At 45.3% G+C, this 23,251-nt stretch overlaps 4 protein-coding genes across 4 annotated transcripts in view; 3 read left to right on the top strand and 1 right to left on the bottom strand.

Moving 5' to 3' along the window:
• The first annotated feature begins 122 nt into the window (after nucleotides 1-122).
• On the top strand, nucleotides 123-6,535 carry LOC149358900 (osteopetrosis-associated transmembrane protein 1). The gene is made up of 6 exons (XM_089571087.1): nucleotides 123-633; nucleotides 978-1,095; nucleotides 1,167-1,279; nucleotides 1,351-1,476; nucleotides 4,625-4,787; nucleotides 6,153-6,535. Exons 1-6 carry the CDS (start codon nucleotides 319-321, stop codon nucleotides 6,230-6,232), a joined length of 915 nt encoding a protein of 304 aa, XP_089427213.1. The 5' UTR covers nucleotides 123-318; the 3' UTR covers nucleotides 6,233-6,535.
• Nucleotides 6,536-7,044: 509 nt separating this feature from the next.
• Had1 (beta Hydroxy acid dehydrogenase 1) lies at nucleotides 7,045-11,973 on the top strand. The gene is made up of 6 exons (XM_089571086.1): nucleotides 7,045-7,788; nucleotides 8,267-8,501; nucleotides 8,712-8,873; nucleotides 9,508-9,702; nucleotides 10,555-10,660; nucleotides 11,635-11,973. The coding sequence occupies exons 1-6, from the start codon at nucleotides 7,757-7,759 to the stop codon at nucleotides 11,838-11,840; spliced, it is 936 nt and encodes a 311-aa protein (XP_089427212.1). The 5' UTR covers nucleotides 7,045-7,756; the 3' UTR covers nucleotides 11,841-11,973.
• Nucleotides 11,974-12,158: 185 nt separating this feature from the next.
• On the bottom strand, nucleotides 12,159-17,125 carry RpL24 (ribosomal protein L24). Its single transcript, XM_089571088.1, has 5 exons — nucleotides 17,085-17,125; nucleotides 16,901-16,976; nucleotides 16,180-16,427; nucleotides 13,337-13,394; nucleotides 12,159-12,273 (listed from the first exon to the last, which is right to left on the bottom strand). The coding sequence occupies exons 1-5, from the start codon at nucleotides 17,087-17,089 to the stop codon at nucleotides 12,196-12,198; spliced, it is 465 nt and encodes a 154-aa protein (XP_089427214.1). The 5' UTR covers nucleotides 17,090-17,125; the 3' UTR covers nucleotides 12,159-12,195.
• Nucleotides 17,126-17,972: 847 nt separating this feature from the next.
• Nucleotides 17,973-23,251, top strand: part of Cep97 (centrosomal protein 97kDa) — a 154,115-nt gene continuing 148,836 nt past the window's right edge. Inside the window, exons 1-4 of the mRNA XM_089567587.1 lie at nucleotides 17,973-18,164; nucleotides 18,839-18,941; nucleotides 20,289-20,344; nucleotides 20,417-20,518. Coding sequence (XP_089423713.1) covers nucleotides 17,973-18,164; nucleotides 18,839-18,941; nucleotides 20,289-20,344; nucleotides 20,417-20,518 — 453 coding nt within the window. The remainder of the gene's footprint in view (nucleotides 18,165-18,838; nucleotides 18,942-20,288; nucleotides 20,345-20,416; nucleotides 20,519-23,251) is intronic.

Genomic DNA, 23,251 nt, shown 5'->3' with positions numbered 1-23,251 from the left:
CTTTTTCTAGTCACTCATCGTCGCTGCAGTGCGAGAGCGGTTGTTTATCGCAAGACTTTGGTTTATCGTGAGCGCGAAAATAGAACCAACCAATCGCTGCCTGCGATTCCGACGGCTCTGGTCGTCACGTGCTTATTGTGATTCTTGGAGGAGTTGTGATTCATACAGCGACTGAACCACATGACTGCGGTGGTGGCATAGTTGCAGAACCCTGACAAGAAGGAGGCGTCAACTCCGTGCCACCGCTGGCGAAGAAATGCGGACTTAACCGGCGCTTAACCACAGTGCAAGCCAGGTGCGCCTTGAAAAGCCAGCACCATGCAGCTTCCGTTGCTAGCGCGAACAGCGTGTTTGTGTGTGCTCGCCGTGACTTGGGTGGTTATTCGAGCTTCAAACGTTCCATTCAGGACGTCTCTGCCCAGTGAACCCACATCCGGGCCTTTGGTAACTGTAGGCGACTTGCCCGATGACCGCCCGTGGGAGAACTGCACGAACCTTCTACAGACAATTGCTGAAGTGACATCGCGGTTCGAGCGATGCGCGCTCATGAAGGCACAGCCGTTCACAATGTGCGTGAACTGTGCCACACTCTACGGAAATGCGATCGGAATCTTCTATCAACTTGAAACTAATGTAAGAATGCATTGCTTCCTTTGAGTTCCCAGCCATTTATGCTTTGGTGTCGGTTGGCCTTAGTTTGGTTGAAACACAAACCATGGTTCAAAACAAATTAATGTCCTGTCTTGCTTTTCTTTCTTGATGCACGTTTGCAAACCATCTATCCTACTTGCTGTAGGCACAAGTGGTGCTTTTCCCGATCTGTTTTTAAATCTTGTTGCTTCATTTCATATTTCGTGATTTGTGTTGTGTTGTGTTGGGTTTAATGGCGCATAAGCGACTAAGGCTATCATGCGCCAATTTCGTGATTTGTTTCGTGTTTTTAATCGTGCTAAAATGTTTTGCGCTCACATGCTCAGACTACAGATCCGGGGACGCGGCTATGCCAGGACCAGTTTTTCTCCTCTTCTAAGGTGTCCATCGTTGATAAAACCTTCAAACACATCCAGGATCTCTGGAAAAGTGCTTCGTGCGATGGTGAGAATGGAGACTATTCAGCAGTCTGTGCTGTACTGAGAAATTAATTTTGTATTGCTTGCTTTTGCCAGGCTGTTTTCAGCACCCTGTTAAAGGAAATGGGACCCATGTCGTCCGCAATGAGACAATTGTGTTCAATGAGAAGTTAGCTCAAATGAACAAATGCATAAACCAGTCTGAGGCAGTAAGTGTATCTCGGCTACATGCAGCTGCTAGTGGTTTGCTTTTACTTATAGCCATTTATACATGTTGCAGAAATCCAAGAACCTGACAGACTTGTGCATATTCTGCGAACGGCCGTACAGGGACCTCAACACCTTTTACAATGGTCTGCTGCATGAAAGCAAGGAAGGCAACATTTGTTTTGACATGGTTGATGCTGTGAGTAGAATTGGAGTTACAAGTGGCAGTGCGTATATATATGTCCATGTATTTGCCATACGGCTACATAATTCAAATGATTCTGGTTTACACACTCAAAAGGGGTCATGACACCATTCTTCAGACTCAAGCTGCTTATCACATTTTGTTTGCTATACATCTCGGAACAACTGGGCAAAATATGAGCTCATTTGGTGCAGCAAGTAATTTGTAACTGAAATTTTAAAAGATATCCTTAACCGTGTGGCAGTCAGGCTACACTGGCACGCTTGCAATCCATACAACACAAACCGATGGTCACATGCTCGCTCACGACTGAACTGCATGGAACTGCGCTATGCGTGTAGTAAGCGTAGTGGAGCGGGTTGTTCGTTGTTCAGGCCAGGGGTGCGGAAGGGTGAAGAGGGAAGTCATGGCAGCGGCACAAAGGTAACAAATGCCTGTGTCCTTCCCTTTTCTGTTCACCTTCTGCCTGACCTCAGCGATTTCACCACAGTGTGCTACGGCTGGACTCAAGTAGGCGCGCTTTGCTCCGCACCGACCATGCGAGTGGCAGTTTTGGAGCAGGCAACTGCGCCGTCGGTTTATGACGTAACTCGAGCTGCTTCAGTATGACCGTCATTGCCGGGGGGTGGGGCTTAGAGCCGATAACTTCAGATTGAAATTTCTAGCTCAGATGCATACACAGAGCCCTACTTCTTTTTTAAGTACGTATAACAACGTCGTGGCTAGTACCTGCAACTTAAAACTACGATATGCAGGTAGACTGTCGTGACCCCTTTAAGGTATGCAACAGAGTTTGTACACGCGTTACACATGACGTCACAAGCACTATGATTGAGTGTAGAGCATAGCTTTAGCAGTGCAGGCCAGAGCTGGTGGTGATAAGCGTATTTGAAGAACGTGCAGGTTTTTGCCATACTTCTGTTCCCGAACATAGCGGCCACTGTGATGTGGCCTGCGCATAGTTGGCTTGCACTAGTGCCATAGTGGCACCTTGTTGCTGACTCTGGGACAAGAGGGAAAATCAGTACATTTGTTTAATGAACTTGTTATCACCACTTGCATAGTGAAAGTTATGCCTGGTGCACCATTGTAACACCTTTGATGCCGCATCGAAGCCATCAACAATATTTTTGCATATTAACACGATAGCATTAAGGCTGCTGTTCTGAAAAAAATCCAGCATCATCAGCGTTGGCGTCGGTGGCATCGTGAATGAAAAATCCCCAGAGGAGGAACCAGATGCGCCACCTAGGCCACGACCTTTCGGCGACAGCACAGCCTGCCCACCGGAGTGAGAGCAAACTGACCACTGTGGCAGGTGGCAGTTAAATTAATGATTGGTCACTCAGGAAGAGCAACCTGGGTCACTCAAGTCCCACTGGCGGCAACACCTGCCATTGGAGGGCAGTGGTGCATCACTTAACCGCACCACCACTTGTGGCTTGTGGCATGTCGAAGTGATGATTAGGTTATTGATATACTTCTGCAAGTTAGTGTATTCGTTTGTAGCAAGCATAGGTGTATCTTACCGGTACTCACCTATGGGGCAGAAACCTGGAGGCTAACAAAGAGGGTTCAGCGTAAGTTAAGGACAACACAGCGAGCTATGGAAAGAAAAATTATAGGTGTAACGTTAAGAGATTGGAAACGGGCGGAGTGGGTGAGAGAACAAACATGCGTTAATGATATCCTAGTTGAAATCAAGAGGAAGAAGTGGGCTTGGGCAGGGCATGTAATGCGAAGTCAAGATAACCGCTGGTCCTTAAGGGTAACGGAGTGGATTCCAAGAGAAGGCAAATGTAGCAGGGGGCAGCAGAAAATTAGGTGGGCGGATGAGATTAAGAAATTTGCGGAGATATGGTGGCCGCGGCTGGCGAAGGACAGGGTTGATTGGAGAGACATGGGAGAGGCCTTTGCCCTGCAGTGGGCGTAGTCAGGCTGATGATGATGATGAGTTGTCGTTGCACCAAAACCCCGCTGATGTCAGATACAAAATTTTTTGATTGGTCGAGGGAGGTCACGTGACCTTGCGATGCCATCACAACCTAGCCATGGGATTAGAGCAACCTGCAAGTTAGTGTATTCGTTTCTAGCAAGCATCAGCTTTTGTAGCAAGCATAGTTGTCGTTGCACCAAAACCCTGCTGATGTCAGATACAAAATTTTTTGATTGGTCGAGGGAGGTCACGTGACCTTGTGATGCCATCACAACCTAGCCATGGGATTATGAGCAACCTGCCCTCCGTGCAGGTGGTAATTAATGATTGGTTGAGAGAGGTCATGTGACCTTGTGATGTCCTACAACCTGCCCAGTATCGAAGTCAAAAGTAGTAAAAAAATGCGATGTATGCAAATGTCGGCACCGTCAGAGCGTAACAGATACCTGCTATAGCAGCTAGCAGTCCGAACATGGCGGTTGATGAAGCAAAAATTGCAAAGAAACTGACGCGTGTGCACGCGCACACAGAAGCTGCAATAAATGTGAAATCTAATGCTATCGCATTCCACTCTAAAGATTACTTAAGCGTCCGTATAGATTTTCAGCATGCAACTAGAAATTTAGGGAAATAAATTGACTGGCTCTGTTGCCCTAGTCCTGTTTGTTGGAAAAGGCACAGAGGGTGTATATACCGAGTGTTTTATCTAAAATGTTCTGCAATTTTTAAATGTCGGCTTTTCGAGTTAGAAGAGGGCTTTTTTCTACATAGCATTGTTAGCGGTGTAGTGCACTAGAATACGGCCAAGATGTACTAACTAGTAGGCTGGTTAACTAATACTGAATAGCTAACATTTAAACTATTACTGTTAGTCTCCCTATTTATTAAGAGGCGTGTAGCCCACCGTAAGTAATATCAGTTTCTAGAATTTTAAAAACTCTGTTACCTTTGGTGCTGTGGCCCAAGAAATTTTGTCTACATCGCGTCAAAATACATGCCCTATTGAAAAGCTTGCAGGCGAAGCAACCCCTGCAGTGCACTGAACTCGTCGAAATAGCCAAAATTTTTTGGGCCATAGCGCCGAAGGTATGTGCAAGTGGACACGTGGAGCTGTCAGCAGGCAGTTGGTATTGACAGCTTCTCTCGTGCCATAATTGCCTTGCTCTTAAACGCAGACAGAAAGTAATGCTTCATTGCATTTTGCAGATGAACGCCACTCGTTTCCTATGGAGCTCCCACTTTTGCTCTGTGCACCACTACCAGAACACACCAGCCTTTGTTGTGGCTGGAGTTGTGGGGCTGCTTGTGACCCTCTTCTATGCTGGTGCTGGCACCATCATTACTCCTCTGAACACCGAACTAGTCCAACGTTAGTCACTTTTACCTTCATTCTGCACTGTATACTGTGCTTCTGGCACCATTTTCAATGTTTAATTTATGGCCGAGATGACTTTCCTGTCTCAGCATGGCTTCGCTATGTTTCCGCTGCCCTTTTCTTGAAGCTTTGCTTTTGTTGTGCAATTCATTGCCAGTTTTCATTTGTGTACAAAGCTCACGTGTATATTGGGCTCATGTTCAGCTTTTTTTCTGATACGTATGTGTGATTTTTGTTAATGCATGTGCGTTAAACTTTCCGCATGCGCTGTTAATTTTTTTTTTGTAAATGGCAACGAAAGTTCTCTTTCCTTTTCAAAATCGGTACTACTTGCTTAGAAAATTGCATGCCTTGGTGACAGGACTTATGATTCCATGACGAAAGTGTTGTCTTGTGCTGATCAGTGCATCATGGAGCAGATTTCGTACCACTTATTTCCTCCTGTAGGCTGAAAGCGAGCAAGAATAGGCTGCAGCAGCTCCGAGTTGAGAATCTGATGCTGCAGTTGTGAATGTGTACTGTTTTTGTAGTTTGCTTGCAAACACTGCTTGAATAAAAGCTTTGTTTTAGAGCTTGGCAGCCATTGCTATATGCTTTTGTGGTGTAGCAACAATGTGCATGCAAATGCAAAAAAAAAATCATGCCACGGCAACACTTTGTGTTTTGTAATTCTGACTGTCTGCCATTATCGGGCACACTTTGTTGGTGGCAGTTTCATCTTCTTATGGCTACTAAAAGCAAGAGGAGGGGAACTTGTGAAAAATCCATGGTCAATTTGTAGCAATTTCTTCTTCGGCTAGGGAGAGGGGGGAGCGAGTAATAAAGTAGTTGGATTTAATTGGTGGGCAGTGGTCTGCCTTCTGAATCATTGTGAGTTAGCAGTGTGTCATAGGAGGAACAGTGGGCTTCATTTTTTGGCGAAAATAATAAATATGTATATAGGACTGGCCCACCATTGTCTCATAAGTTGGCCATAATTGCTCAATTTAGCAATGTTGGTCCCATTAGCAGTGGACATTTACCTCTTGGGTTGTCAGCGAGATTGCCTTGCTAAGTGGTTTATTCAGTGAAATGGACAATCTTTCTTATTAAAACCTTTGAGAGAGAATCTGCCACAGTGCCACCACATGGTAACTCAAGGGTGTACATACAGTGTTGTGGGAGCTTTTGAAGAGCCATGCATTTGTGAAACATGTATATTCGTGGCCTTTGTGAAAACTTGTGCGCTTAGCTTTGTTGTTTTGTTCTAAAACTGTTACACAGTTGTCGCATTATCTTGCGTATAACTGCTACTTTGCAGTCACTTAAGGTTTACTCTTCCAAACATATGTTGCAGTTGCATTTTCTTTCTCCTTGCAGCAAAGCGTCTGCTGAGGCGAAGATCTCGCTACGGTTCTGCATCGCCTGGCAGATGTTCACCGAGGCGTGTGTCGTCATGATGGACTGCTTTCGCAATCTTTCCGACATTTGTTGATGTTAATATTTATCCGTTATCTTTTTTGGCACGTTTTTTTGCTCATAATGTGTACAATACTTTACATCAACCCCGCCCCCCTTTTTTTTTTACATGCTGTACATCTGCTTCGTAAGGGGCGAGAAATTTTAAACCAGATATGTGTACATGAGATGTTAATATATAAAGGTTTACTCTAGCTTTTAATACGAAACGTGCTTGTTTTACTCATTTTTGCACTCGTTTGAATAAAGAATGTTGTAAGGTTAATAAACGTGCTGGAAAGTTTGGTTTGGTCCATCACCCCAGATAGAAAATTCCTGCATGTGCAACTTCATGCCCTCTTGGTGTAGTAAAAAAATCTAAGCAGGTCTGATCGTTTTGAGTTCTCTATCAGTCCTATCATGTATATCGCTCTCATATGGTCAGGTATGGCATGTATGCATTAGAAATCACTTTCGTAGGATTTTTAGGTCAAGATCAAGTTCTAGTTCAAGACGAAAAACTGTGGCCGCTTTTATTAAAATATATGTGCAAAATATGTAACAAATTAAATTTGTTGAGTTCAAAGATTACAGTTGCTGATGAAAGCAGAATTTAGACTGGTTGTTATACATGCATAAACATGGATAGAAAAATTTTGGGTTTTGAACAAATTTAACAGTGCGACTCGATTGAAAACAACACATTAATTAGCTCAAGTGAAATCTGTTGAGACGTTTGAAGGCTGAAACACCTACAGCTATGGACTAATGTGCGCTCCTCTGCATTTCAGAGGGGACATTGCAGTCACCAGTAATAATGATATTAAGACTGCCTCTGGCTCACAAACCTGCACATTCTTATTTCAAAACAGCTGAACCTGCGCTGGTAATATTAATTTCAGATGTTAAATTGGCCTAGATTCAACAGCAATGGAACTTAAGCCTCTCTTTTTTGTGTGTGCGAGTCCTGAGGAACAGATCACGCGATGATAAGAGTGTAATATGGGACTCTTCATGGAGGCGTCGCAGGCCAAGTTCCACACCGAGTTCCATCTCTTTCGTTCAGCAACGCGGCTCAACGTGCGCGTCTATCAAGCGCTATTATCCGCCGTTTTCATGCCGCCGAGGGCACAAAGGAAAACCGCACACGTGCCAGAGCGTGCTTAACAGCGCGCAGCTGAAAGCCGGCTGGAGAGGCGTCGCTCTCCAGGAGTTCAAACTAGTCCAACAAGCAAAAGCTCTGGTAGGCGTGCTTGCCGAGCTTTCCGCGGAAAAAGCGAGTAGAGAGCGACAGGGCCCCTCTCCCACAGCTCGTTATCCTTATCGTCAGCCGTCTCCTCGAGGGGGGCAAACGGGCGGCAACCTAAAAGAATCAACAGCGCGCACTGAGAAGAAAGCTGACAGCTCGCCAGGCAGACGGTCTCGTCGGCTCTTGCGTGCGATCGGAGTACTACAAGGCCGAGTTTACGGCGCTGTAGTTTCACGCGAACTCGAAGGACGCCTGTTGTCTTCTCAACGCTGCAGAGATGAGCAAGGGCAAGGTCGGCATCGTCGGCAGGTAAGTTTTGAAAGTCCACCATCCTATTTAATCGTTCGTTTCAATGCACGGAGACTGTTATCCGCACATATTGTTGATTAAACTGTGAATCCTCAAACTTCCTCGATGCAAGCTATCGTTCATACTCAAACAGCGAGCTACTTACGCCCCCAATGCAAGCTGGATTTCCCTCTCGAAACAGCGCGCATTGCGTGATCAAACTACATATAGAACTACGCATTCGGCGGTCCTAGTCGATAGGTTTCAGACCGCGTTGTCGACTCGGCGGCACAACTAAACAGGCTAACCGCACTGCGGCTATCCGCTAAACGTTCTGCTCCGTCTGGCGCGGAAGCAACGCCATTTCAAATAGTTCGGATGGATTTCTCGCCCACGTAGCTATTGCAACTCCTGCCTATACCTATTGCCAGCCCAGCTGTCGCTACAGCTGAGCGGGAAGTCGCGAGAAACTTACAATGCGCTCACCTGTTGCTTCCAGCGGCCTCATCGGCCGAAGCTGGGCGATGCTGTTCGCCGGCGCCGGCTACACCGTGGATCTTTTCGACGTTGACGGAAAGAAGGTGGACGAGGCGCTCGCCGACATCGAGGCTCAGCTTGCAAACCTCGAGACGAAGGGCCTTCTACGAGGCACCTTGTCCTCAAAGCAGCAACACCAGCTGATCAGGAAGTGCGCCACTATGGCAGAATGCCTCAAGGGCGCTGTTCATGTGCAGGCAAGCTACGAATATGCGCTGCCTGCAGCGCAGCATGCATGGTTTTTAATGCGAGTGCATTGCCCGATAAGGCAATGCACTCAAGATGATGAACGAGAAATAAACACGCATGTTAGCCAAATGTTAATTTCTGCAATTAACTTACATTTTCTGCTGTTGGATGTAGTTTTTGCTTGCTATGGAGCCCTCAGAACTCTCTTCTTGTTGCAGGAATGCGTGTTTGAAAACCTAGAGCTAAAGCAAAAGGTTTTTCTGGAGATGGACAAGCTGGTGGATGACCACACTGTCCTCTGTAGCTCAACCAGCTGCTTCCCACCATCAGCGTTCACCAAAGAAATGAAGCACAGGAACCAGGCCATTGTAGGCCATCCGGTACGGCCCAATTTTACCAGTCAATTCGGTACCTGTAAGCTGGCACGAAATAGTACTGCAGGATGCTGTTGGATGGCACAGAAGGTCGCGAAGGAACGGATTCAATAACAGTATTAAACTGGGCGAGTTTTTGTTGATTCATATTTTAGCAGCGGCAGTGGGAAAAAAAAACACGAGCAAAGATGTGTTGCCATGTCTTTGCTCTTGTAATTTTTTTTTGCACTGCTAAAATACAGAGCAGTCAATAGAATAGGTGCAAGGCATCAGCGCCTGCTCTAGGCTCTTTATCAAAACCCAGTTAATGTCAAGCGTTTGTTGAATCTTTCAACCCTTGTATTTACTAGGAGTCGTTGCACGAAAGCAGTGGGACTTGTTACTGAGTCAAGCCATTGCATTTCAGTGTGCATTGTAGGCTCAGGCATGCGGCACTTCACGCGTGCACAGTACAATTCGCTGAACCAGAATGGGTGTGTTGTAGCATGATGCAACTACAAATAGACAGATAAACGGCTACTGTTTCATGACAGTACATCAGCTTTCTTGCAAGACATTTTAATTAGTTTTCAGCAGGCTCTTCACAAGTTGTAGAAAGCTCAAGGGAGTAGGTAAGAGACTTTCTGTGATGCTGTTTCAGGTGAATCCTCCCTATTACGTCCCACTTGTGGAGATTGTGCCAGCTCCCTGGACCAGCCCTGATGTTGCAATCAGAACTCGTGCCTTGATGAAGGAGATTGGCCGGAAGCCAGTGCTACTGAAGAAGGAAGTCGAAGGCTTTGTGCTGAACCGCATTCAGTATGCAATTCTCAACGAGTGCTGGAGACTCATTCAGGCAAGCCGCTTTTATGGGGTTCAACATCTCAAAGCAACGCGGGCTACGAGGGGCGGCATAGTGAAGGACTCCAGATAATTTCGACCTCAGGTTCCTTAACGCGCACAGACATCGCACAATGCACATGTTTCTATCGTTTTGCCTCTGTCGAAATGTGGCCGTCGCAGCAGAGATCAAACCCGTATCTTTCAGGTCACCAGCTAAGCCACCGCGATGGCTTCGGGCAAGTTGTATTCCAGATGAAGTCCTCCAGTTATCACCATGGCTTAGAAAACGATTGCACAAGCAGTTCTTGCAGCTTGCACATAATGACCATTGGTCTATGTAAGGCACAAACTACTGCTAGTGAATGTAGTGCAAGTCCTGCACGACACAGCATGTATTGTCCGAGCACGCTTTGGCATTCCAACGCTTCCCTCATGTTGCCAGGACAAAATGGGAAGGTTAGCAGCATTTACTTCCCTGAATATCAAACACTGCAAAATGATACTAAGCACTGTTCAACTGTAGTTTGCTAAAGTGTGCTTTTCTGTACGCATAGTTTTTGTGTTATGCAGTCGGCGAAACTTGCAACTGCACAAAGAACCTGTGATCCAGCAAGGATTTCACTGAGCAACCCCAACTGTTAATGAGAGGTTCAGAATTCCAAGAACTTGGAAGATAAGCTCCAGTGTAATGCGGCCACTAATTCACGACTGCTGCCAATGCTTGGAGTTTTCAGTGAATCTGCAACATCATGCCAGTTTCAACTATGTACAATTGCGGATACCAAGCCCGTTCTGCTCAGACAGTGTGGGTTGACCAGAGAGCCTTGTACTATTACTTGATCATACAGCAACCATTCTACTGCAGGATGGTGTGGTTGATACTGCTGACATGGACACTGTGATGTCTGAAGGACTCGGCATGCGCTATGCGTTTCTTGGTCCCCTGGAAACTGCACATCTCAATGCCGAAGGTAAGTTCCGGCCTTACCAGTTACAATGGTTAACATGAGTCACATGCTGTGCAGCGTTTCCAATTCTTTCAATGGCACAAGCTAGTGCCACAATCGGCCCCTTGGGGGGACTTCTGTGCATACAAGCAATGCTTTCCATCATCGAAGCACACACGCACGGTGTGAACTCCAAATGATAAATAATCAAGTGCACTGATGTATTCTATATGACCTGTACTTCTAGAACATGAGTATACAAATACTGTAATTAGTCGCATAATGAACCCACTTTTTCTTTTTTCATACAGTTGACATCAATTTGTTAGTTTACTGGGGTTTAAACGTCCCAAGGTGACTCAGGCTATGAGGAATGCCATAACGAAGGGCTCTGGAAATTTCGACCACCTTGTGTTCTTTAACGTGCACGGACATCACACAGTACACGGGCCTCTAGAATTTCTCCTCCATCGAAATTTGGCTGCCGCGGCCGGCATCGAACCTGTGTCTTTCGGGTCAGCAGTTGAGCGCTGTAACTACTGAGCCACTGCGGCGGGCAACAAAAGTGGGAGATGGGTTCATTATGCGAGTAAATATAGCAAATGAACTGAAAATAATAAAATGGAAATGACAGTACACAAATAAGTCCTTTGCTTGATAGTGGTCAAGAATAGAGCAGTTTTTCATTTCCAAGCGCCAACTATTCTTTGCAACAGCTAGGTCCTGTCATTTGGACTTCGTCAGCTGTCATGTTCCTGTGTGGAATACACAGAAGAGCAGGGGACATTGCAATGTCCTCTACATCAGGCACATTCCAGCTAGTATAAATGTCTTGGCCCACAAGGGATTACTATCACGTGGATTACTATCAGAGGACACGTAAATCTTTTCTTACGACTCCATTCTCTGCTAATAAAAAAATAACTCTGGCCTTCACGCCCAATTCTCTTCTTGCGATGCAAGACTGAATGAATAGTTGACTTGTGCTTTGATTGCAGGGATGCTGGAATACGCCGAGAAATATGCCAAGGGCATTGTGAAGGTGTCCAAGACCTTTGGCCCTGTGCCCACCTACGATGGCCCAACCCTCAATAAGGTGAATGCAGAGCTCCTGGAGAAAGTGCCACTCAAGGACCTGCAGAAGCGGCGTCAGTGGAGAGACACAAAGCTGGCCGAACTTGCCAAGCTCAAGAAGCAGCCTTAGACCACATGTGAATAGCTTCACATTCCAGAAACACTGCTTACTGCACCTGGGAGAAGTGGTCAAATACAGAACCATGGCACTGTTAAAGACTTTGAATAGGTATAATAAATATTGGATATGTTGCGCCCACAAATGAGAAATGTTTCCGCTTCAACAGCATGAAGATGTTATGGAAAAAATCAACCACATTTGCAGGACACCATCCTGACATTGGCGCACTAAGGCAAAACAAGAAAACTTAGCTCACTGTCATACTGAAGTGCTTGCAGTCACTTCCAGCCAATAAGAATGGGCAGAGACAAAACAAGGGCCAATAACTATAGACAACTGTTCTTTAATACATGCCAATCTTTGCTCAGCGCTTGCCTCCAACCCGGGGTGCCTTCATCTGAATAGGCTTGGCAGCCTTCTGCTTCTGGGCGGCCTTCTGGAGCTGAAGAAAAATGGAAGGGGGGACACATGGTTAAACAGCGGCAACTACTTGCCACGGGTCACTGGAATTTCTTTACACAAGCGGAATACTTGCTGCAAAACCAGCATCCTATCCAGTGATGGCCGTGCAACTGATAATGATACAACAAACTGTTTATATTAAACAGCCAAAACATTCCCTCAAAAATCCTACGTAAAAGTGCAGCACAACAGTAAACCTCGCAACAACTAATGCCACTGCACGGAAATTTCAGCCTCGCCCAAGTATTACAGATTTTTCCACAAAGCAAGGCAATTATTTCCCCTCACAACGAACAATTTTTGGAGCAAGGTTCCACTTAGGGAGGGGCATCCACATATGCCCGCATCTCGTTAGGTTAAAAAAAAATACAGCTGTCTAAGTCAGTTTGAACTTTCAATAGCACAGCTAACACTCCCTGTGATGCGGCACATGACTGCCTGCACCGGTTTTGCAGACAGCTATGGCTCTGTGCTTGTGAACCTCAGCCATCAGTGTGAAGAAACTTTCGGCTTTTTCATTCGCTTTGTTGACGAAGGCACCGAAAACCAATTCTGCATTGATTGCAGTTCGAAGTCATCGTGCCGATGGAAACTGATGAAACCTTTACACGCTTCATGATAAGCAGTGGCTAATTCCATACTACTTTTTCTGAGCCTTCATTGCACAGCACATTAGGCCTAGCGACACCGAGCAAGAGGTGTGCAACGATCCGCTGTGGCCCGGTGTGCCACATCATTGCAAGACTCCCGACGCTGGTTAGGGTGCACTCCAGTCTTGCTTTTGCCCTGCTAGCAAGCATCGTGATACGTTTTGTAATTTCTTTCCCTTTCCAGTGAACCTGCTGCATAAACAGCAGTGCGACGGCGGTTCTAGACAGAGTCTCAACAGAATGACACTTTGTTGGTATATTCATACCATGCATAGCGAAAAGTGTCAGATTAATCAGAGCAACCGCATTTCTGCCCCGCTGTCTACAGCATCGATTTTGCGGTGCACGGTGCAATTTTCTATACCCGACACACACAAAAGACAAAGTACTCACAGGCTGGGTGGTGGTCTTCTTTTGTGCCTTCTGTGCCCTCTGCTTTTCCTTTGCCGCCCTGCAGAGAACAGCAGATGTTTGTAAGAAATATTTTATGCGAGGACACACAGTGTTAGAAGTGAAATGAAGCACAAGCAAAAGCAGTGATGACAATTCAGTTATAGCTCATTAAACAAGCTCCAAGGAAACAACAAAAGCAAAAACTGAGACAGCTTTACCAACAAGCTGATGAATGATGGCGTGAGACAGGGATGCCGAGCTGAACTTTGGAGGCAACTGCCAAAGGCTCACTGAAAAGCTGCTCACCTTCACTTGAAAAGTATGGTACAGTACAATATATGTGGTGATAATTTCCTAATTTCCACAGTGGTATGTATGGGCTCTGAGGAACATCATAGTGGAGAGGTCTGGATTCATTTGAACTACCTGGCGTTCCTTAATGCACTCTGACATCACACGGTACATGGTCACAATCGAAACGCACCCACTACAGGTGGGATAGAACCTGTGTCCTCTGGCTCAGCAGCCAACTGCCCTGAGCACTGAGCCACCTTGACAGGAGCTCAAGTAGAGCAATCAAGACCCTAAAAACATGAGCATGTGCGCACATATAGTGCTGCATACGTACAGCCCCACTTAAGACAGCTCAAGCTATACCACAATGCATGCTGGATGGTTTTAACACACAATGAGGAGACCCTAAAACAATTTTTACAGTGATGTTTTAATCCATCGAATCAGCAGAGGAGGTCCTCTTGGGCATCAATGTTTACTCTGTGAAGTGTACAATTTATAAATAACTATCGAAAATGCCCCTACCAGCTGCTCAGGGCAACACCAGCCAATGTGTTCACACTTATACTACACCTCGCCATGTTGGGCAGGTGACTGACATCAACTGCAAAAGCGCTGTCAAAGTGAGCATAAAAGTTTAAGCTCTTTCAGATGATGTAATGTTGGCAAGACCAATATCCCGTTGAAAGTGCAGGAATGAAATGTGGAATGTTTGAAAATAATAGTGCAAGAAGATGCATGATTTTACAGATGAGAACTTCACACGACACTACATATTGACTTACAAACATGCAAGGTCGGCTCGGAATTTTATTCACACAATGGTGAGAACCCTGGGGTTGTGCAAAGTAGTACACCTAACTACTAATTCAAACAGCAGAGCTTCCTGCAGTATATACCGTGCCATGATCAACTGCCACGAAGCACAAACCACACTAGTCATTGCAGGCACGTTGCAGGTCATACCGAGTGCAAATGTACCACATGAGCTTCACATGGCACCTTTTAGAGGCTCTCTGCACAAGCAGCAATGTATACAGGCGGCCATAATTATGCTTCCAGCTGTGGTACAAAAACAAAAATCTCGTGAAACTTTTACCTAGGGACCTCTTGTATATTTTCTGTGCAATTTGTTTTCGTAATAGTTGGCAACCTGGTGGGGTACAGTGCATTAAAAGACTTCATAATATAAAGCGAGCAACATCTAATTGAGTATGATAAAAAACATGAGAAAACCATGCCACTAACTAAAAAGGCAATGCTCATTGAGGGAGAGTAGAAATGAAATTGAGGGGAAATGGAAAAGAAGATGTGAACATGCCCCACAAACTACAAAGGACATTTCTTCTGTTAGCCTAATGCTCCATCGCTGCAACACTGGGATTCTTAAATGGTTGGTTGGTTGGTTTATGGGGTTTAACGTCCCAAAGCGACTAAGGCTATGAGAGACGCCGTAGTGAAGGGCTCCGGAAATTTCGACCACCTGAGGTTCTTTAACGTGCACTGACATTGCACAGTACACGGGCCTCTAGAATTTCTCCTCCAAAGAAATTCAGCCGCCGCGGCCGGGATCGAACCCGCGTCTTTCGGGTCAGCAGTCGAGCACCATAACCACTGAGCCACCGCGGCGGCTTTGGGATTCTTAAATTTTGCACTGTAACACACTGCACAGAGGCCATAACAGCTGCCATGTTTAGAACCAGAAGTACAGCAAAAGCCTGCGCATTTTCCTAAGCCACTTTACGCCACCTGCCATAACCTAACTGTAGGGGCTACACCCGGTACTTCATGATGGCACCTGTGATGTCATGTGCAAGTCATTAGTAGTGCAACAACTGTCAACCACAGACAACCCGGGCCTATCAGAGTACTGTGCTGAAGTAGTCCAACAGACAATCCATAATATCAAATGAGAAATTGTATATTGTGAGGCTCCGCGACACATGAGCTAGGAGTGACTTTGTAGTGGAGGACTCCACATTAATTGCGACCACCTGGGGTTCCGACAATATGCGCTGACATCACACAGCACACTGGTGCTCTTTTGCCTCCATCCAAATGTGATCACTGTGGCCGGGACTGAACCCGGCTCCTCCGGCTCAGTAGCCGAGCTCCCTAACCACCAAGCCAATTCAACTCCAGCTGATATCAATACAACTTGATGTGAAAAATGAAAAGTCAATGACTGATACAGCAATGAGCCTTACACGATGACAAGCATACTTTTCTTTTCTCTGTTCAAATGAAACAAGTAAGAATGATTCACTGATCTGTCAGAAAACAATCCAACTTGCTGGATTTTGTAAAATCTTTAAACGGTCTTTGAGCCAAGAGGTGCAGAACAAAGACTTCATGCAAAAAAAAAAAGAAAAGAGGGAAAAACAAAACCAAGATGCTTGCTTCCGTCTCTTGAGTGCTCTGCAACTTGTTAAGAACACCTGGCAGTAAGCTGTCACACCACGACGCACAAGAAGCCACGCGTCCACTGCTTTCTCGCTAGCAGCTTCTATTAACCAGGCGAACTTCGGGCAACGCACTGCTCAACTTACCGGATGGCCTGCTCACGCTGCGCCTTGCGCACTTCGGGCTTCATGTTTCGCCTCGCCATGATGTCGTTGAGGCTGGCGCCGACGATGGCACGCTGGAACTTGGCCGTGCGCTTGGTGCGTTTCTTGGTGGTCTCCTCCTCGATGCCCTTCTTGTGCTTACGCCGGTAGAGCACCGTCCACGTAATCTTGCGCGGGTTCCGCTTCATCATGTGCGACGCCTCGCATTTCGCGTTCAGGAAGTGGAACGTCTAAAAAAATGACACAAAGAAACGCAATGTAAGGCAAGAAACAAGACCTCGTGATAAAGTTGCCGGTTGTGGTGGACCGATTTCACAGGTCTGACGTCTGACCACCATCGTTCCATTCAATGGTCATGATGCACGACACAACAGCAATCAGCAGTCATCCTGTAGCCCTTGCGCGGTTACAAGCGTCTTCTGTCTCCAAAAGACACAGCGATCGAAACAGAAAGCGGCTAATCGTGACACAAAGGCAAGGCAAGGGCGAAACTGATCAAGCGCGCTGCTCGCGCTTAGCAGCCGCACCAGACTGCTTGCTTGCTCCGATCAAATTCACGGTGGTACCTCAAGACAGCCTTCGCAATGCTAATAGGAAATAAAAAGAACTTAACCAACTCCGAAACACATACTAAATGAGTGTTTTCCTCTTCATGTGAAACACCCAAGCACAATTTTTGAAAGCATGCCGGTGCGTTACTCACTTTGCCATCGGTTTTGACCATCCGCTTCCCATGGCCAGGGTATATTTTATACCCGCTGAACGAGCACAATCCGATCCTGAAATGCAGCAACACATCCTCATTAGTCACCGAAAATACACGAGAGCCCGCGATGGGTTAATAATTCCAATTATTTTAACAGATTTGATAGGTTCCCACTACTCACTTCATCGTCGCTGGCTAGTGGGAGCCGAAAAGAACAGTGCCGCGGCGACGACAAACACCAAAAAATTTTTTTTATTGATGCACCGGTTTTTATATTTATAAAACATTATTTTATTTTATGGACAATGCTGTTATATTTTATTAAATTTAGGTTTTCACATTAGTGTTTAACGCGGACCAGTTTTTTGGCGGAAGTTTCAAAATGGCGGAAAATGGTATGGAGTTTCGAGATTTCTGTGACGTTTTTGTTTCGTTTAGCTGTTTTACACTCGTGTTCGACGCGCGTGACCATTTCCCATGGCTAGCGAATACTGCGGACGTCAAAAACTGACGCTCTCGACTTGGCAAATTGGCTGCCGTCGTTTCTGTGCGGAATTGAAGCACGCTGCGAGCTGTATCGATCGGTCTAACCAGCCTGCAAGTGTCCGTAGCTGACTGTGCTTCCACGCTTACTCATTCATTGCGGCGCACAGTGTCTGTTAAGCCCGCCGTGACTGAATTTCACGACAGTTCCGTGTTATTATGAAAAATAAAACAACTTCATTTCGAGTAATAAGTGAACGTTAACCGAGTGAATGTGGTTGAAGCACCGAAACGGGTCTGGGTTAGGCCGTTTCTCGCAGTACGCGATTGCACACTTTCTGCATTACACGGTTACGCACGTCATTATGAAGGGGCTGTATCAAAAGTTAAACTGTTACGAGTCATTTTGGCTGCCTCATAGCGCCGCTAAGTTATGTCTGTTTTCTAAAGCACGCTCTCGAGCGCGTCACTTTCACATCCTGTGTACTGCAGGCAAGCTTTCTGGTCTTCGAGCACCATTTCCGTGAGGCGCTATTGCTTCCAGAAGTGTTGAAACGCATGGTTCTGCCCTCGAGCGATGTGAGCTATGAAGGACTGCGTGGTTTGTTTTGACACGCACCTCGCGAATGTTTCAGACGACCCGCACGTTTTGGATCTGTCCAACCGGGGCCTCAAGAAACTCGAGAAGAGGGATGGCGTCGGAGTGGAAAAGTTGTTTCTGGACCACAATGAGCTTTCGAAGTTGGATAACATAGACTGCTTTCTTGACGTCCAAAAAGTAAGCATGCATTATCATTTTTCCGGAAAGAATAAACGGAGAAATTGATTCTGGGGGGGTTACTTCAAAATGTAAAACCAATGCGAACGCGAGAAGCATACGAAATGTGAGCCAATTTTACCGATTCTGTGAAATTCCTACGCTGTTCTTATCGATTATCAACACCCAGGTCTGAGAATTCTCTGCCTGTTCGTGTTCTCTTCATCGTCTTCGTGGGTTCTATTATTGTGTGAGTTCTGATAAACACTTCAGTTTGTGTGAACTCTGATGCTGAAAACTGCAATGTCAATCCCTTTGCATTCTGGTCATCACTTGCATGATCTACAGTGCCTGTTATGCACTAACTTAATATTAATTACAATACAATCCAGCAGCCACACAGAAAATATGTTTAATGCGTTTGAAGTGTGAAAGTATGCAATTAGAGAATGTGAGTGAATAATAAACATCCGTTGACAGAAAAGAAAAAAAGCACGTGAGAAGTCAGCCTGTGACATTCGCATCTTGCGTGCAGTGTCTACCGTTTGGTGTTATGTAGCAGATAATGGTGCAGGAAGTGCGGGCAGAGTTTTCTTTTTTACATTCTTAGGTGCTTATCAGGTCCAGCCGAGGCACATCTGAGTCTGTTTTGCATGTAAGCATGGACAGTCCTCTGAATGGTCTTGCTATTACAGCTCTCCGCAAGCCACAACCAAATCACGCGGATGTACTCCCTGGCCAGGCTGTCGCAAGTGTCAAGCCTGGATCTCTCCAACAACCTCATCACCTGTATTGAAGGCAAGTATTTCATCAAAAACCTTAATCTCATTTTTTAGCCAAAAATTGGACGTGCACCATGGTTGGTACAGTGAGTGCTACAAGACAAAAACGCAACACTGTAATGTGCAAATGGTTATTATGACAACCATGTATGAAGTACAAGGCTATGCAAGTGGTTTTTAGCATTTCTGTGTACATAGCTTGCTGTGACATCAGAGCAGCTGCCATGCTGGTGAAACAAAAGCACTGCAAGAAGATGCACATTGCTATAATGCGTTTATTGAAACCTGTTTTGACCTGAACTGCCGAATTTATGCGTTGTTCGCCATTATGGTGCCTGTGACGTCATGTGCAACCTATCTTTACGTGAACTTGTTTGAGGCCCACATACATGCATGATTTCCAATATTGCTGTGTTTGAAATTGCAGGTTTTAACTGCTAATGGTTGCCATCTACACATATAGTCGAAGTGAATGGGGTACACTGCTACTTAGTAGCTTTGTTCATGCACTTGTTAGCTAAATTAGAAAGGTGCGAAGACTTCGTGCACAACTGGTTTGTGATATGATTGTGCATGAACATGCTGTGACCCTTAACTTCTGTGACTGGAACTGCGGCAGTGAAGTCTGCTACGTTTCCCACAGGTAGTAGCAGAATCGCTGCAGTGCACATTCACACATCTGCCAAAACACGGCACAGCACAAGTTTTGGAGCAAATTGCTGTCAGAGTAAATGACGCAGCTTGGCTCTAAGTTCTCGTAATTCTGCCCATGTCTCCTGGTTTGACGCATTTGTGACTGGCTCATAGAAATCTTAACTGTGTCGAGAGTCATTAAAAGACAGCAATCACTTATGCCTACAGATTTACAGTTACTTCATCAGTGCTCATCTCAGTTTGCCCAACTGGCGTTATTGCTCATTCGTAGTGTTTTCATTCATCCACACAAATGCTGAGGTTGTCTTTTGTGTGCATTACACAACTTTTCCTTTTCAACAAAATAATGTATCATGTAACTTTTTAGAAAGAGCTATTATTTCCCCCTTGATAGCATCATTATATGCAGATCATAGACAAGAAGTCCGAATCCTCTAAGACACAGATAAAATGTTTCTCCCCCATTCTTCTGGTGCACGTTAATATGATTATAACTGCCTTATCTCTACTGTAGCAGTAATTCCAAAGTTTCATTGTTTTATTAATTTCTTCACTATGTTAACACCAAATGCACCGTAACATTGTACAGCATACAGGCCATTTTTTTATTGTTTTTGTGCATCTCTGCAAGCTTTATGAGTACTAGGAGAAATGCACAGAAAGGCTTGCATTTGTTTGTAACTGGTTTTCTTTACGTTTCTGTGTTCAGCGCTCAAGGATCTAAAGTACCTGGTTTCTGTGAACCTGTCAAACAACAGGATAAAGGTAGGTACTTTTTGGTCTTCAGCAGCTATTTGGTGACAAACATGGTAAATGTGTGTTGATTGTGTTGTGCAGTCTCTCCAGAACATCCAGTACTCCACTACCCTTGTGTACCTGGACCTCTCCGGGAACCACATTCCGTCGCTGATCGACCTGACGTCTCTGACGCGGTTAAAAGTGAGTCATCCTTTCAGTGCAGAAGATCAAAGTCTGGCAGAGATCTTCCTCCTGTGCTAGTTAGTTCACAACTTATGGGAAGCCATTGTGGCTTAGTGGTTATGGTGCTTGATATTTGGGGTTGATCTCGGCTGCGGTGGTCACATTTTGATGGAGGCGAAGTGATAGAAGCTCATTTACAATGCGATGTCAGTACACAATAAAGAATCCCAGGTAGTCAAAATTATCCGGAGTTCTCCACTACAGCATCCCTCATAGTGTGAGCTGCTTTGGCGCGTTAAACTTCATAAAACCAAAACAACTGAAAAAGAATTTGTGTATCATGAGACAGTGTTGGAAAAATATATATGTAAAGCAACAATTTATGTTGCATTCTGAAATGGCTGGTACATATGAAGGTTCTTCTGTCATATTTTTCGTTCTGGCAGCTTTTAATTTTGTGTCTTTGAATCAACCTGAGCTATTGCCCGTTCGTGACATGTTTTTTCTTCAGTTGTGGCATCATCAGTTAGCAGTTTGCCTTTGGCTGTGTATCCATGTGCTTGTGTGAAACTCTTGCATTATAAGAGGGTGATTAAAAAAGTGATGTAACGAGCTCGTGTGGACAAACTTTATTCCACAGACACGTGTACTGATACACAGTATTATGTCGCACAGTACTACATTGCTGGTATACAGTACTTTACTACATATAGTCGCTATACTTATCCAACATTTCTACCAACGGCACACCAAGTCATCAGTGTCAGCGTAGAAGAAATCTGCATCAAATTCCTGAAGCCACACCATGTTGGCTTGCTGAACTTCTGTATTGCTTGCTTGTGAATTGCCTACGACACTGGTGCTTCTTCAGTGGTTCAAAGCAGTGACAATCATTGGGTGCCAGTTTGGGGCAGTAGTGATGATGGTCTAGTACGCCCCCCCATTAGGAGCACTGTGCCGCCACAGTGGCTCAGTGGTTATGGCGCTCGGCTGCTGACCCGAAAACGCGAGTTCGGTCCCGGCCGCGGCGGTCGAATTTCGATGAACGCGAAATTCTAGAGGCCCGTGTACTGTGCGATGTCAGTGCACATTAAAAAACCCCAGGTGGTCGAAATTTCCGGAGCCCTCCACTACGGTGTCCCTCATAGCCTGGGTTGCTTTGAGGCATTAAATCCCCATAAACCAAACCAAGCCATTAGGAGCACTGTAACAATGCTTGCATGCTGTTGTCTGAGTGCAGTCACACTTTGCTTTGCAGCAACACAATGCCTGTTGAGAAAAGTACTGGGCGTTTTCTACGAATTGTGTCTTGCAACTGCAACCAGTGTATGACAATAACTAGTAGCATGCACTGTTGCGCCCCCGGTGAGGAACTCAAGCAGACGCATGTTCTTGTGCCCACAAAAGGATTGTCAGCATAACTTCCTTTGGGGATGGAGCTGTTCTAAAATTCTTGGATGGTGGGGACGATGTATGTTTCCACCTCATATTCCCTACGGTCCTGATCTGACTACAAATGATTGCCATTCATTCACACTATTTTTGACAAACCATCTGTAGGTTAGACGATTCACAAGTGATACAGAAGTTCAATCAGCCATTATGACAAGGATTCAGGGACTTGACACATCTGCTTGTTGCTTGCCCATGCAAGCTCTTGTCACCTTACTTTTTGAATCGCCCTTGGGCTCTGTTTTTGTCGTCAAAGCAAGAGAGAGGCAGCTACTAGTAAAGCCATGCAGCCATTTGCATCTCTGCATTTTGTCCTGTCTCTATGTTTATATTTCATTTTAATGTTTGTCATAGTACTGAAATTTGTTTCTTAAAAATGGAGCACGTATCACAGAATGCTACTGTAGGAAACCTAAGTTGCGTGGCTGTATATGACATCTAAAAATTTCTGAAACATCATCTAAACCTTTGTAAGCACATGGGAATCCAAATTTTTTACTTTTCAAGGGTATATTTATTTTGCATTATTGTTTATCTTACATAAAATTTTATTGCAGAAAAGCCGCCGCGGTGGCTCAGTGGTTACGGTGCTCGGCTGCTGTCCCGAAAGACGCGGGTTCGATCCCGGCCGCGGCGGCTAGAATTTCTTTGGAGGAGAAATTCTAGAGGCTCGTGTATTGTGCGATGTCAGTGCACGTTAAAGAACCCCAGGTGGTCCAAATTTCCGGAGCCCTCCACTACGGCGTCTCTCATAGCCTTAGTCGCTTTGGGACGTTAAACCCCAGAAACCAAACCAAACCTATTGCAGAAAAGATAAAAACGCCATTAATGGGGACTTAATCCCCAACCTCCTCCTGCTGTGCTATGTGTACTGCACTATCTGTGTTAACTATAGGTTTTACTTGGTGCTGCCTTTTCTTTGTGAGCGTTTGTTTATGCATCCAGTACTTAGGCTTAGACTGGCTTCATTGACGGTTGACCCTCTTGGTTTAACAGACCACAAATTTCTTTGTCTCCTCAATTCTGGCTACCTCTTTACAAAATTGGCAGTTTGTCAAGAGCTTTGATTATTAGCAGTTTCCATTCACTAATGCTTGTGAGCTGCAGATACTGCTTCGGGAGGCTTTAGTTTAAAGGGGCACTGAGGAAGACTCCATCCTATTTTTGTTTTTAGTAAAAATCAATTTGACAGCTCTTTCAGGGCATGCTGGTGCTTGTCCATTATCAGGTGACTCATTTAATGCTGAGAGAATTGAATTGAAAATTTTTCCCACTGCTCAATTCAAACTCATCACCTCT

The sequence above is a fragment of the Amblyomma mixtum genome, chromosome 2 (genome assembly GCF_055824585.1).
Source record: "Amblyomma mixtum isolate Tamu chromosome 2, ASM5582458v1, whole genome shotgun sequence".
Lineage (NCBI taxonomy): Eukaryota > Metazoa > Arthropoda > Arachnida > Ixodida > Ixodidae > Amblyomma > Amblyomma mixtum.
Note: the sequence above shows the minus strand (reverse complement) of the source record. Positions and strands in the feature narration are given on the sequence as shown.

Excerpts from the sequence above, each read along its gene's own strand:
- RpL24 (XM_089571088.1), bottom strand. Across the intron at positions 16,428-16,900 it reads TGGTCAAAACCGATGGCAAA|ACGTTCCACTTCCTGAACGC; the intron begins GTGAGTAACGCA and ends TCATTTTTTTAG. Across the intron at positions 12,274-13,336 it reads AGAAGACCACCACCCAGCCT|CTCCAGAAGGCCGCCCAGAA; the intron begins GTGAGTACTTTG and ends ATTTTTCTTCAG.
- Had1 (XM_089571086.1), top strand. The coding sequence starts at position 7,757 with ATGAGCAAGGGCAAGGTCGGCATCGTCGGCAG. Across the intron at positions 8,874-9,507 it reads AGGCCATTGTAGGCCATCCG|GTGAATCCTCCCTATTACGT; the intron begins GTACGGCCCAAT and ends ATGCTGTTTCAG. Across the intron at positions 10,661-11,634 it reads TGCACATCTCAATGCCGAAG|GGATGCTGGAATACGCCGAG; the intron begins GTAAGTTCCGGC and ends CTTTGATTGCAG.
- LOC149358900 (XM_089571087.1), top strand. The coding sequence starts at position 319 with ATGCAGCTTCCGTTGCTAGCGCGAACAGCGTGTTTGTGTGTGCTCGCC. Across the intron at positions 1,096-1,166 it reads GAAAAGTGCTTCGTGCGATG|GCTGTTTTCAGCACCCTGTT; the intron begins GTGAGAATGGAG and ends TGCTTTTGCCAG. Across the intron at positions 1,280-1,350 it reads GCATAAACCAGTCTGAGGCA|AAATCCAAGAACCTGACAGA; the intron begins GTAAGTGTATCT and ends TACATGTTGCAG.